The sequence below is a fragment of the Artemia franciscana genome, chromosome 1 (assembly GCF_032884065.1).
Source record: "Artemia franciscana chromosome 1, ASM3288406v1, whole genome shotgun sequence".
Classification (NCBI taxonomy): Eukaryota; Metazoa; Arthropoda; class Branchiopoda; order Anostraca; family Artemiidae; genus Artemia; species Artemia franciscana.
This window is the reverse complement of record NC_088863.1, coordinates 62024615-62038987: the sequence shown is the minus strand read 5'-3', so window position 1 is coordinate 62038987 and position 14373 is coordinate 62024615. Positions and strand designations below refer to the sequence as shown.

At 37.1% G+C, this 14373-nt stretch overlaps 1 protein-coding gene across 1 annotated transcript; it reads right to left on the bottom strand.

Annotated features, from left to right (window-relative positions):
* Nucleotides 1-332: 332 nt before the first annotated feature.
* LOC136036339 (gastrula zinc finger protein XlCGF57.1-like) lies at nucleotides 333-7540 on the bottom strand. Its single transcript, XM_065718528.1, has 4 exons — nucleotides 7520-7540; nucleotides 6450-6600; nucleotides 1541-2174; nucleotides 333-1485 (listed from the first exon to the last, which is right to left on the bottom strand). The coding sequence occupies exons 1-4, from the start codon at nucleotides 7538-7540 to the stop codon at nucleotides 333-335; spliced, it is 1959 nt and encodes a 652-aa protein (XP_065574600.1).
* Between the last annotated feature and the right edge of the window lie 6833 nt (nucleotides 7541-14373).

The window sequence follows — 14373 nt, the reverse complement described above, 5'->3', positions numbered from 1 at the left end:
AGAATAGTCTTTTTATTAAAACTGTACTTGAATGGCTTCTCACCACTGTGGATCCTTAATGTTGAATTGCATGGATATTGTGAGAAAAGCTCTTATTACTTTTATGGCTTTTAACCCATGTGGGTTCTCATATGTTGGTTGAGAGTATACCAGCGACTAAAACTGTGGTCGCAAACCTTACACTTGAATGGCTTTTCACCAGTGTGGGTTCTCAAGTGATCGGTAAGAGTAGACTTTCTATTAAAACTCTGCTTGCATACGTCACACTTGTACTTTTCACCAGTGTGGGTTCTCAAGTGATCGGTAAGAGTAGACTTTCTATTAAAACTCTGCTAGCATACGTCACACTTGTACGGCTTCTCACCAGTGTGGATCCTCACATGACGAATGAGACTAATATTTTGAGAAAAGCTCTTATTACATGTATTGCACTTGAACGGCTTTTCACCAGTGTGGGTTCTCAAGTGATCGGTAAGAGTAGACTTTCTATTAAAACTCTGCTTGCATACGTCACACTTGAATGGCTTTTCACCGGTGTGGGTTCTCAAGTGATCGGTAAGAGTAGACTTTCTATTAAAACTCTGCTTGCATACGTCACACTTGAAGGGCATCTCACCAGTGTGGATCCTCACATGACGAATGAGACTAATATTTTGAGAAAAGCTCTTATTACATGTATTGCACTTGAACGGCTTTTCACCAGTGTGGGTTCTCAAGTGATCGGTAAGAGTAGACTTTCTATTAAAACTCTGCTTGCATACGTCACACTTGAAGGGCATCTCACCAGTGTGGATCCTCACATGACGAATGAGACTAATATTTTGAGAAAAGCTCTTATTACATGTATTGCACTTGAACGGCTTTTCACCAGTGTGGGTTCTCAAGTGATCGGTAAGAGTAGACTTTCTATTAAAACTCTGCTTGCATACGTCACACTTGAATGGCTTTTCACCGGTGTGGGTTCTCAAGTGATCGGTAAGAGTAGACTTTCTATTAAAACTCTGCTTGCATACGTCACACTTGAATGGCTTTTCATCGGTGTGGGTCCTCACATGTACGGAAAGATTACTCTTGTGATTAAAACTCTGCTTGCATACGTCACACTTGAATGGCTTCTCACCAGTGTGGATCCTCACATGACAAATGAGACTAATATTTTGAGAAAAGCTCTTATTACATGTATTGCACTTGAATGGCTTTTCACCAGTGTGGGTTCTCAAGTGATCGGTAAGAGTAGACTTTCTATTAAAGCTCTGCTTGCATACGTCACAATTGAATGGCTTTTCACCGGTGTGGGTCCTCACATGTACGGTAAGATTACTTTTGTTATTAAAACTGTGCTTGCATACGTCACACTTGTATGGCTTTTCACCGGTGTGGGTTCTCAAGTGATCGGTAAGAGTAGACTTTCTATTAAAACTCTGCTTGCATACGTCACACTTGAAGGGCTTCTCACCAGTGTGGATCCTCACATGACAAATGAGACTAATATTTTGAGAAAAGCTCTTATTACATGTATTGCACTTGAATGGCTTTTCACCAGTGTGGGTTCTCAAGTGATCGGTAAGAGTAGACTTTTGCTTGCATACGCTCACACTTGAGCGTATGCAAACTCTGCTTGCATACGTCACACTTGAATGGCTTTTCACCGGTGTGGGTCCTCACATGTACGGAAAGATTACTCTTGTGATTAAAACTCTGCTTGCATACGTCACACTTGAAGGGCTTCTCACCAGTGTGAATCCTAGCATGTTGAATGAGATGATTTTTTTGAGAAAAGCTTTTATTACATGTATTGCACTTGTATGGCTTATCACGGGTGTGACTTCTTATATATATGGCAAGAGTATTCTTATAATTATTGCATATAGACGGTATATCATCATATCGGAAAGTTGTTTCATTCTTCTGATTTGCTGCATCCTTTTCTTTTGTGGCTGGTAGTTGCTTAAGCTGGCTAGTCAGCTTCTTGATGGCTAGATTTTCATCAAAAACGTCTGCTCGTGAAATGTTTGTATTCAATAGCTCAGTTCCAGTACACTCCGTTAGAAAACGATTGGACTGATCGGTTTCATTTGCTAAAATAATTGTATGATCCAAGGCTTGTTCATTCATTGAATTCATCCTAGAGGGTTCAAACTTATAAGCTTTATCACGTTTCGAGTTTGTTTTATCTAAAAAAAAAAAAAACTAATTTAAAATTTAAAGGTATTTTTCTAGTTGAAATTTAAAATTTAAATTATTGCTCGGACACCACAAATATTTTTGCAGTTCACATAACAATTTAGGAGTTCTGAACTGAACTTAAAAATTGTTTCATCTTTTTTTTCTTTTATTTTTTTATAGAGATTGCGTGAACCTTTAACAAAAGAAATTCGGTAATGATATTTTTGGAATATGAAGTGAAAGTGGTATACCTATGCCGCTCAGGATTTTTTATGCTTTTAGAATAACAACATTTGTTGACTTGTTTTTCTTCTAATTTAAAACGCTTTTCAAGCTTTTGGCTACTATGGATTTACACCCAATTTTGGTTTACACACCAAACCTTATGAGCTCTGTTCTCTGGTGGTTGTCAGGTTTTCCTGAAATCGGTACTTCCGCTTTTTCAAAAATCATATTCATAATCTTCAGTAGCTTATTTCTAACTTCAGAGCCACCATATGTAAGAAAATCATTTACCACAATTTCAGTACCTGGAGCCTTATTATTTTTATTACTTTTAGTACTGTCGATAATTCTTCCTGACAAAACAAATATTCATTCACATCCGAGTTATCACACATTTTTTTTCTATATCTTTTCGCGAAAGTGTGTCGCGGTTTAGCACATTTTCAATATGTCCCGCCCCATCTCTATTTAACTCTTTCCTTATCATTAATTGTGACCCCATGGATAAAATTGCTGAGGATCTGGAAGATGCGGCTAGACAGTAAAATAGTAAAATATTATACTGGCATGTTAATAAATTGAAAGGGTGTAGACAATCCGGACTAGTCCCAGTTAAAGATAGAAATGGGGCCACAATTAGTGACAAGGAAAAAGTTAAAGAAAGATGGGTGGAACATTTTGAGAGTGTTCTAAACCGAGAAACACTTGCAGGAAAGATATAGATGAAAATGAAAAAGTTTGTGATACCTTGGATGTGAAGGAAGATTTGTTTATTGAGGAAGAATTAGCGACAGTACTAAAAGGATTAAAAAATAATAAGGCTCCAGGTGCTGATAGTATGATTAATGAGTTAAGAGTGAGTGTCGTAATTATCGAGGCATTAGTCTGGTCTCTGTAGGTAGCAAACTACTGAGCAATATCATACTTTTTAGACTGAGAGACGCTGTAGACGAGGTTTTAAGGGAAGAACAATGTGGTTTTTTAAGAGGTAGAGGATGTTTCGACCAAGTTTTCACTCTTAGGTTAATAATTGAGAAGTCTCTTTGTTGTCAAACACCTTTGGTCCTCAGTTTTATCGATTATGAGCAAGCTTTCGATTCTGTTGATAGAAGAGCGTTAACAAAGGTCTTATCGGTATATTTCATACCAGAAAAAAAACATTAAAGTGATTTGTGCTATGTACGAGAATAATACTGCTGTGGTTAAGGTAGGAAATGAAGTTAGCAACTAGTTTTGCATTAAATCAGGAGTCAAGCAGGGTTGTGTTCTATCCCCCTTTATATGAATCATTTTGATGGACTTCGTCTTAAGGAGCACAGGAAAGGCAATTGGAGACCATGGAATCAAATGGCGAGGAAAAACGCTCCTGGACTTAGATTATGTTGAGGATTTAAGCAAATTAGATGAAAGTATGAGCAAAATGAATGAATTTTTAGAGGTTTTACGAGTTCAGGTTGCTAAAATATGCTTGAAAATCAATGTTAAGAAGACTAAGTCACTAATACTAGGAATAAGTGAAGATGAACAGGTGATATTATGTAACGAAAAGATTGATCAGGTTGGGAGCTTCAATTACCTTGGTAGTATAATTAGTAAAGATGGTGGGAGCAGTGAAGATGTTAAAAGTAGAATAGCTAAGGCTAAGGGTGTTTTTTTCACAGTTAAAAAAGTTTGGAAGAATAGAAAGATAAGTCTGCAAACCAACATTAGAATATTGGAAGCTACAGTGATGACAGTGGTCAATCATGGTTTTGAAGCATGGGCGCTCCGAAAAACAGATGAAAATTTACTAGATGTTTTCCAGAGAAATTGCCTACGGATTGTTCCGTAATGAAAGTAAGGTTCTGATGGCTAGGCCACCTTCTACGGATAAGAGATGACAGATTGCCGAAGATTGTCCTTTTTGGCCAACCGTCTGGGGCTAAACGGAAAGCAGGTCGTCTTTGTCTGGGTTTGGAGGATGTCATAAATTAAGATTTAGAGGAAATGGGAACTTCCTGGGAGGGTGTAAAGAGGGAGGCTTTAAATAGATTAGGTTGGAGGAGGAGCGTGCGTAGCTGTGTCGGCCTCAGGCTGCTTGGTGCTGCAGTGAGTTATTAGTAGTAGTAGTAGTATTCCTATCTCTAACTGGGACAGGTCAATTATAATGATTTTAGGAAAACCCTAATTAAACCACTGTATAAGAAAGGTGACAAGAGTGAGTTTCGTAATTATCGAGGCATTAGTCTGGTCTCTGTAGGTAGCAAACTACTGAGCAATATGATACTTTTTAGACTGAGAGACGCTGTAGACAAGGTTTTAAGGGAAGAACAATGTGGTTTTTTAAGAGGTAGAGGTTGTTTCGACCAAGTTTTCACTCTTAGGTTAATAATTGAGAAGTCTTTTCGTTGTCAAACACCTTTGGTCCTCAGTTTTATCGATTATGAGCAAGCTTTCGATTCTGTTGATAGAAGAGCGTTAACAAAGGTCTTATCGTTATATGGTGTACCAGAAAAAATACATTAAAGTGATTTGTGCTATGTACGAGAATAATACTGCTGTGGTTAAGGTAGGAAATGAGGTTAGCAACTAGTTTTGCATTAAATCAGGAGTCAAGCAGGGTTGTGTTCTATCCCCCTTAATATGGATCATTTTGATGGACTTCGTCTTAAGAAGCACAGGAAAGGCAATTGGAGACCATGGAATCAAATGGCGAGGAAAAACGCTCCTGGATTTAGATTATGCTGATGATTTAAGCAAATTAGATGAAAGTATGAGCAAAATGAATGAATTTTTAGAGGTTTCGCGAGTTCAGGGTGCTAAAATAGGCTTGAAAATCAATGTTAAGAAGACTAAGTCACTAATACTAGGAATAAGTGAAGATGAACAGGCGATATTATGTAACGAAAAGATTGATCAGGTTGGGAGCTTCAATTACCTTGGTAGTATCATTAGTAAAGATGGTGGGAGCAGTGAAGATGTTAAAAGTAGAATAGCTAAGGCTCAGGGTGTTTTTTTTCACAGTTAAAAAAGTTTGGAAGAATAGAAAGATAAGTCTGCAAACCAACATTAGAATATTGGAAGCTACAGTGATGACAGTGGTCAATCATGGTTCTGAAGCATGGGCGCTCCGAAAAACAGATGAAAATTTACTAGATGTTTTCCAGAGAAATTGCCTACGGATTGTTCTGGGTACCCGGCTGACTGACTGTATTTAAAACAGTAGGCCGTACGAAAAATGTGGTTCAATCCCGCTTTCTAGGCCTGTAATGAAAGAAAGGTTGAGATGGCTAGGCCACGTTCTACGGATAAAGGATGACAGATTGCCGAAGATTGTCCTTGTTGGCCAACCGTCTGAGGCTACACAGAATGCAGGTCGTCTTTGTCTGGGTTGGGAGGATGTCATAAATTAAGATTTAAAGGAAATGGGAACTTCCTGGGAGGGTGCAAAGAGGGAGGCTTTAAATAGATTAGGTTGGAGGAGGAGCGTGCGTAGCTGTGTCGGCCTCAGGCTGCTTGGTGCTGCAGTGAGTTATTAGTAGTAGTAGTAGTATTCCTATCTCTAACTGGGACAGGTCAAGATTGACTGCTCCCTCTCAGTTTATTAACATGTCAGTACAATATTTTCCTATTATGCCATCTAGCTGCATCTTCCAGATCCAAGGTAACTTTATCTATTGTCTCCACTTCACAACTCCTTTGTGTATATTTTAAAGCTTTCTCCACTTTGATAACATTTGTTTTGTTTTCATATGATCTGTCACTCAGATTATTCTTGTACATTCCCCTTCTCCTCTCTCTTAAACGTATTTTTTTCGCTAATATTCCTAGCTGCAATCTTAACTCTCTTCCCTAAGACACCATCAGCAACTTCACAAATTGTTTTCCTAAAATTATTCCAACCATCTTCCACATTGTCAAATTTTAAACTCTCAAGTTTAGTATCCAACTGTTCCTGGAAAGTTTCTCTAAAATTCTCATCCTGGAGTCTACCAACATCATAATGTCCGTGGAGGTAGTTACCCTTCAGAAATTTCAGCTTCAAATTAACCCCAGACACTTCTAGATATTATCATTACTTTTAACATCAATTGCAGGACTCTTATATGCTCTAGTATCTTGTATCGATCCTGTCAGTCTTCGGTTTATTATAGCATAATCAATAAGGTTGGCTGTCTTACCATCATATGAATACCATGCCAACTTATGGGCCAATATATGACCAAACACCTTAAGGGTTATAACCAGGGCCGTAGTGCCAGCATTTTTATTTGGGATGGGGCGAGAATTTTATTAGAGTGCTACTGAAGAAAAGTTACGATTTACTGAAGATACTACTTGGATAAATTGAAAATATTACACCCTAAAGAATCAAAAAGAAAACAAAAATTACCCAAACATAAAATTAAGTACTGGTGATCAAGCTTTTACAAAGAATATCAGCAATGAGCTGCTGCAGCCGACAACAGTATAGTTATAAACAGCTTTTGCGTGGACTAAGGTGTATTTCATATATATTTGGCTCTTTTCAGCAGGCTGTATCACTGATGTTGCTGATCCTGTCCCTCCACCTCCCTCCCAACTAGGTTGCTCTATCTCGTAGTTGAATCAAGCCCCATTCTAACAGCCCCGTCTATTGTGCTATTTAGTTCCGTGCAATTTTCAACAGATTATTCTACCTTTTGGTAGAATCTTTGGCAGATTCTTTTTTTTCTACCTCTTGGATCGGGCACATTTCCGTTGGATCGGCCCCGAAGGAAGCCACTTGTAGATTATCGACCATTTTTTAAGTCTCTTCGTATAGAGTTGACCTAAATGCGTCAATCCTAAGTAAATATTGTCTCACTTGCTCTCATGAAAACGCAAAAATACAATGCATTGAAAGACAATTTACGGAAGTAATTGAATGTTAATAGTATTCTCCGAGTTGAATTCATCAAATTTTGTTTATACAATGACAGTGAGATCCAACAACAAATAAATCGAGACTGCAAGTCTTGAAGAAAGACTTTCTATCTCACTTCTAATTGCACGAAGGTTTAAATAGTTGATATTTGAATCTTTTTGGAAAGTGCTCACACTGGGGGAAGAAAAGATTAACGGTTGGATGTAAAATCTTTGCTTCAAGTTTATAATTTTATATTATTACCTGTGATTCTCTAGAATTCATTGATACTTTTGTGTTTTAAAACTTTTTGACAATTGTACAATAAAAGTTGAAGTGAATTTGGGAAGGATGAATAATTTGCCAAACCCCCAGGGGGGTCAGGGACAATTTGTGCCAATTAACCCTTATTATAATGGAAAGCAAGGGATGTTGAACTGGGCTCAGCCTTATCAGCTGAGTCCTGGGCAGTATGGACATCCACAAGGCTGGCCTAACCAGTATCAGGGTCAATCTTCCTATAGCCATGGCTATGCTTCAGCACCATCAAATTGTATCAATGTTCAGCAAAACTCAGTGATCCAACAAGAAAAAGTAAACAACCCCCCATGTTACAACGTGCCTATAGCTAATAGATTTACTCCATTAAGTTCAGAACAATTCCCAGCACTGTCATGTGAAAGTGATGATGAGATTAGGGCAGTTGCAAACCCATATGATGTGGAAGGAGCCAAAAGACAAACAGAAATGCCAAGGCTTGGTCAAATCCAGAATTTTGGCCGTAAAAGAAGAGCTGTTTCCCCAGGTTCTAATAAATCCTATATTCTGGAGACAAAAAGACAGAATATTGATAAACTACCCAAACAGGAGTTTTCAAATGTTAACATTCCCACAGCAGAACAATTTGCCACCAGGGTTGAAATCGAAGTGATTAATAAAGGGGAAGTTTTACCACCTGACTTTGACTTGGTAAAGTTTTTTAAAGTATTGCTTACAAGCCACAAGTTTGAGTTTGATGTTATGAGAGGCAGGTCTGTAATGACTGTATACCTTCAAAATGAGAATGCAAAAAACATAATTCTGAACATTGAAAAAATTGGTGACATTAAGGTATCAGCAAAATTGAAAGTGCCCCTTGTGAGAGGAATAGTAAAGGGAGTTCCTCTTAACTTAACAACAGGAGATATAATGGAGTGCCTACAAAGTGCAATGATAATACGTGACATAGTGAGACAAAAAAGGTTCAACAGGGAAACAAGAAAACTAGAAGACAGTTTTGCAGTAATGGTGACATTTGAAATTGACAAATTACCTCCAAACATTTGGTTTTGTGGGAGGAAAAGAGAAGTACATGTTTACCTTCGTAGAATCATGCAGTGTCACAAATGCCAGAAGTATGGCCACCTGCAAAAGGATTGTAGAGCCAAGGAACCAGTGTGTCTACGTTGTTCAAATAAACATTCATCAGACAAATGTCCTTTGAAAAGTGAAATTTCCCCAGATAGACCAAGGGCTTATTCTTGTGCCAACTGTAGAGGAAATCATGCATCCACTTCGTTTGCTTGTCCAGTGAGGAAACAACATCGTGAAATACTACAAGTGGCAGAATCTTATCAAATGGGTTACAGGATGGCCCAAGTAACTTATAAGAGCTATGCAGATGCAGCTAACAGGACAAATTTGAAAAGTCTGGCACCAAACAATTTTAGTTCAGCCAACAGTGTTGAACAAATAAGAAAGGTTACAAAACAAGAAACTGCAGAAAAAATGGTAATAGGCTTACTCTGTAAAGCCGAATTGTTGGAAATGAGCAAGATATCATTATCTGAGCGAATTGAAAGACTTTGCAGATTGGTAGAAGAATTAGAGTTAGGGTGTCTCAATCAACAAAAGATTGCCAGTGTTTGTAATATGAATGGAATAATTGAAAATGCCCAAAATGAACCTTAAAATTTTATCATGGAATGCCCAATCAGTAATGAAAGAGAAAAAAGACCTAATTTTACAATATTGTCAGGAGAATGAAATTGATGTAATATGCATACAAGAGACATGATTGCAGCCATACATAAATCTGACTTTTAAAGGATATAATATGATAAGAAAAGACAGATCAGAAGGTACAAAAGGTGGAGTACTGACCTGCGTGAAAAAGCATTTACATTTTACTGAATGGAAGATTGAATTGCAGGATCATCCAGATTATAAAGTTGAAATCAATGGCTGCAGGATACTTCAACAAGATGGATCAACCATTAACATTTGAAATGTATACAATGCAAATGGCAACAATAGTGAAATTGGTGGCATTATTGATGAGTTATCAAAGAATATTCCTACTAATGAAGGACTGATCATAACAGGAGATTTTAATGCACACAGCAAGGTTTGGTGCAAATGCGATATTGTGAACTCATCTGGAAGGAGTATGGAGGACTTTCTGTTACAATCTCCAATTTGCCTGGCCACTCCTAATGGATTGCCAACCCGTAAAAATCATTTCACTGGTGGTCACACTACAATTGACCTAACATTTGCTAGCCCTAATTTAGCCACAAGGACTACTGTTACAATTCCAGATCATACATTGCTATTTAGTGATCATTCCCCTATAATAATCTACATTGAGGGTCATAATAAGAGTAGTAGTCCAGCCCAATTGGAAAGCACAAGCACCCCTCACTTCAGATTGAAAAAAGCAAATTGGCTTAAGTATAGAGAACAGCTTGAAAACATATCAATTCAGGTATTAGTGGAAGCAGAAACATTGATTAACGATAAAATCCATGTATTTCAAAGCAATATATTAACAGCAGCTAAGAAAGCTATTCCACTAAAAGGTAACTCAAAAAGGACTCACAAAAATAACATTTGGTGGAATACAGAATGTGAAGAAGCAAAGAAGGACTATGTGAAAAATGAAAGAATTTATGCCATAGCAACAACTGTAGAAAATCTGATTAATGTCAAACGATCCTGTGCAAGGTTTAAGAGAACAGTGTCCATAGCAAAAAAGAGCAGTATTAGAGAGTTTCTTGAAAATCTAAATTTCAGAAGACCAGCAGCTAAAGTTTACGGGTTTATACGCAGGATGCAAAACAAACAGCCAAACAAAACAAGCAACCCACCTCTAGTTTATGAAAATGTAATTCTGGCAAGAGATCTGGACAAAGCTAATGCAAGCGTCAAACATATGGAAAAAATAATTGGAAAGGAGGATCCAGATGAAGAAGCAGTATCAAGAATGGCAGCAAAAGTGAAGCGGCTGACTAATAAAGACCAGCAAGAACCATACAATCAGCCTTTCTCCTTAGTGGAAATAGAGGATATCATCAGGAATTTGCCAAATACAGCCCCTGGTGCAGATATGGTGTATCCCCAACTAGTTAAAAATCTCCCACAAGAATGGGTAGAAGTGCTGTTAGAAATAATAAATATTGCCTGGAAGAGTGGATGTTTCCCAAAAGTGTGGAAGGCGGAACTAGCAGTGATGATTCCCAAACCAGGTAAAGACACTTCAAAGATCGAAAACCACAGATTTATTACTTTATTACCCGGTTTAGGCAAAGTTTATGAAAGACTTGTAAAGAAAAGGCTAAACTGGGAAGTGGAAAAAAGAAAAATACTTAAAGATGTGCAGTGTGGGTTTAAGAGAAACAAGAGTACTATTGATAACCTGGTTTGTTTTCAAAGAGATGCTGCCTATACTTTACAAAACGGGTTGGTAATGATAGCTGTCTTCCTAGATGTTGATGGTGCATTTGATAATTTGGTACACAGACAGATATTACTGGGACTAATTGAGGCGGGGATCCGTGGAAGAATGCTAATGTTTACGAAAAATTATCTAGAAGATCGTGAAGTGCATGTTAGGGTGGGAAACACCATCTCCAGCCATTTCACCAAAAGAAGAAGGGGAGTCCCTCAGGGATCAGCTTTGGGTCCAGATTATTATAATCTGGATGAACACAACATACCTTTAGATGATGGTGATTCTAGTGCAAGAATTTTTGCAGATGACAATAACCTGTGGGCAGTTGGAAGAACAATTGAAGATGTTGTGCCAGTAATAAAATCCGTTCTTGAACAGCTTGAAATTTGGGCAAGTGACATTGATTTAAGCTTTTCGGCTCACAAAACAAAAGCCATGCTTATCACAAGAAAGAAGTCTATAGAAGTTCCATCTCTAATCCTAAATAAAATGCCCATCGAATTTGTGGACCAAATAAAGTTTCTGGGATGCATAATTGAAAAACGTTTGAACTGGAATTTACACATTGAAAGCATTAAAGCAGCCTGCATTAGGAGAATCAACATAATGAAGACACTAACAGCCATCACATGGGGAAGCAAAGCTGACTTTCTAATTAAGTTTTACACAACATATATCAGGTCAAAGTTAGAATATGCAGCAGTTGTATATCACCCTGCAAATCAATCATCCCTTAAAAAGCTAAATGTTATACAAAATACAGCATTGAGGATTGCATTTGGAGCTAGGAAAACGACCCCGGTTTCATTCATGTTGGCAGAAAGTGGCCTGGATGATCTCGAAACTAGAAGGAACACTGTTACACTAAAATATTTAGCAAAAGTATGGGGGTCAGATGAAACAAATCCAGTGAAATCAAGGATTGTAAAACGAGGTCTGCATACAACTGCAAACAAACACAGAAAGCAGAACCAATTAAACTTCCTTGAAAGGTCCATTCAAATATGTGCTCAATTTGACTTAGAACTAAAGATCACAGAAATGTTACGTGTTACAGACATGGACTTACCTTCACCATGGGAGTGTTGCAAAATAAAATGCTTATGGGTCATGGAGAAAAAAGAAAACTTGGACTTCGCCACTAGCTTCAAGTTGCTGATTGAAGAAGCATTTAGGGATTTCCTTGATATTTATACGGATGGATCCAAAGTAGATGACTGTAGTCCAGTTGGAGCTGCATTTGTTATACCAAAAAAGAAAATTACAGCACAGTATAAGTTACCCAAACAAACGTCGATCTTTCAAGCTGAAGTTATAGCAATAAAGAAAGCAGTAATATATACAAAAGAAAATCTGAAAGAATATCCTAAAGTATTGATTTGCTCTGATTCGAAGAGTGCACTGGAAGCACTCACCAACATAAGTAGAAGTGGGACACGGTCAAGGGAAGTGGCCAGTTGCTATAAAGAATTAGTCACAATACCCACAGGTCAAAAAAATCATTTTACAGTGGGTTCCAGCTCATGTTGATATACATGGAAATGATATAGCTGACCGAGCTGCAAAAGATGGCACCACTATTGAGGACCCCTTCACATGTTGTGAAACTCCAATTCAGATTATGATGATTGAGGAGGTTATAAAAAAGCAGCAGCAATACTATTTTGAAGAAAATCGTAACCTCTCGGGAAATTGGTTTACAACACGAAAAACAAGAAGGAAGTCAGAACTGAAAATCGACAGGAATCTGACTAGAAGAGAAGGAACCATAGCTTTTCGTCTAAGGTCCAGACATGCAGGTACTCATTCATACCTTGCAAGATTTTATGGAGATGATAATATCTGTGATCACTGTGACAGTGAAGAGACAGTTGAACATATTTTAATTGATTGTGATCATTATATGCATCAGAGAAGACACATAGAATCATTTTTCAAGGAACAAAAGGAAAATATTTCCGTAAATTTACTACTTGGTGGTTTCTTAAGTGATGAACTAAATACCACAGTCATACGCTTAGTAATGCAATTCTTAGAAAAAATTGGATGTGACAAGAGGATGTAATTAAAGACGCTGGGAATCATTTAATTTCCAGCGTAGCAAGCAAATATTCGAAGAATATAGAGAGAGGACCTGAGTGACCATGTAGTCAAGAGGGGTCCGAAATTCATCTCATCATCATCTTTGGAAAGTGCTCAATATTAGCAAATATCGAAATTGAGCTTATTTTCAGCATCTTAAATGGCCACATATATTATGGTCACTTATTGACTTACGGACATTAAAGAATAACCGAAATAGTTCTTGGCTAATTCTTCCCTTCCTAAAATTCTCTCATGTTCTTAAAGCTGAGTAGTCGAAGTAAAAATATGACAAAAGGAACAATAAAAAGAAGGGATTCCGGAATATTCTACGTTTATTCAAAAATAGAGATAGAATATTTATTGTAGATTATCCTATAATCTTTATTTTTATAATTTTGTGTCTTTTAATTTTGGTTTTCTTGTTTTGAATGGCAGAGGTACATGTTGGGACTAAGAAAACTGAATAATTATTTCTCGCGGATATAGTCTCGATAAGGAAGGGACAGTCTGCCTTCTATCTATCTATCTATAAAAATAAGTTGTCGGTGTGTGTGTCTACTGACGTCATGTTTTTGTGTCGACTGACGTCATGTTTGTCGACTGACGAAATAACAGACCGGGACATCAGGACACAAATGACGACCGGGACACCGGGACATAGGGAAAATAAATGACGACCGGGACACTCAAAGAGAAAGCGACCGGGACACAAGGAATGTTTGATTAGCAATCACCATCAACAAAGCACCAGGACACAAATGACGACCGGGACACAGGGAATATAAATGACGATCAGGACATAAGTAAAAAAATACATAAAAAACTAAAAAAAGGTAAAAACTACAAAAAAAAAACTAAAAAAAACAAACTAAAAACTAATAAAAAAACTAAATAAGCTAAAAAACTAAAAAAAAAAACTGAAAAAGCAAAAAAATAAAAAAGCAAAAAAACTGAAAAATAAAGGAGAAAAACAAAACTAAAAAAAGTAAAAATAAAAATGAAAAAAAACTAAAAAGGTAAAAACTACAAAGAAAACTAAAAAGAAAAAAGAAAAAAATTAAAAAAAGTAAAAACCAGAAAAAAACTAAATAGAAAAAAAGGGGAAAAACACAAAAATTAATTTCATCATATACCATTTCAAAAACGAATGTATATACAGACCGGGACACCGGGACACTAATGACGACCGGGACACAGGGAATTTTGGATCAGCAATCACCATCAACAAAGCTCAAGGGCAATCATTAGAATCATGAGGTATAACTAAAAAAACTAAAAAAAGGTAAAAAACTAAAAACTAAAAAAAAAGACCCATTCAAAA

Excerpts from the sequence above, each read along its gene's own strand:
- LOC136036339 (XM_065718528.1), bottom strand. The coding sequence starts at position 7,540 with ATGAATTCTAGAGAATCACAG. Across the intron at positions 6,601-7,519 it reads TGAATTCTAGAGAATCACAG|GTGTTTGGTCATATATTGGC; the intron begins GTAATAATATAA and ends ATAACCCTTAAG. Across the intron at positions 1,486-1,540 it reads TCACTTGAGAACCCACACTG|TCTCATTTGTCATGTGAGGA; the intron begins GTGAAAAGCCAT and ends TCAAAATATTAG.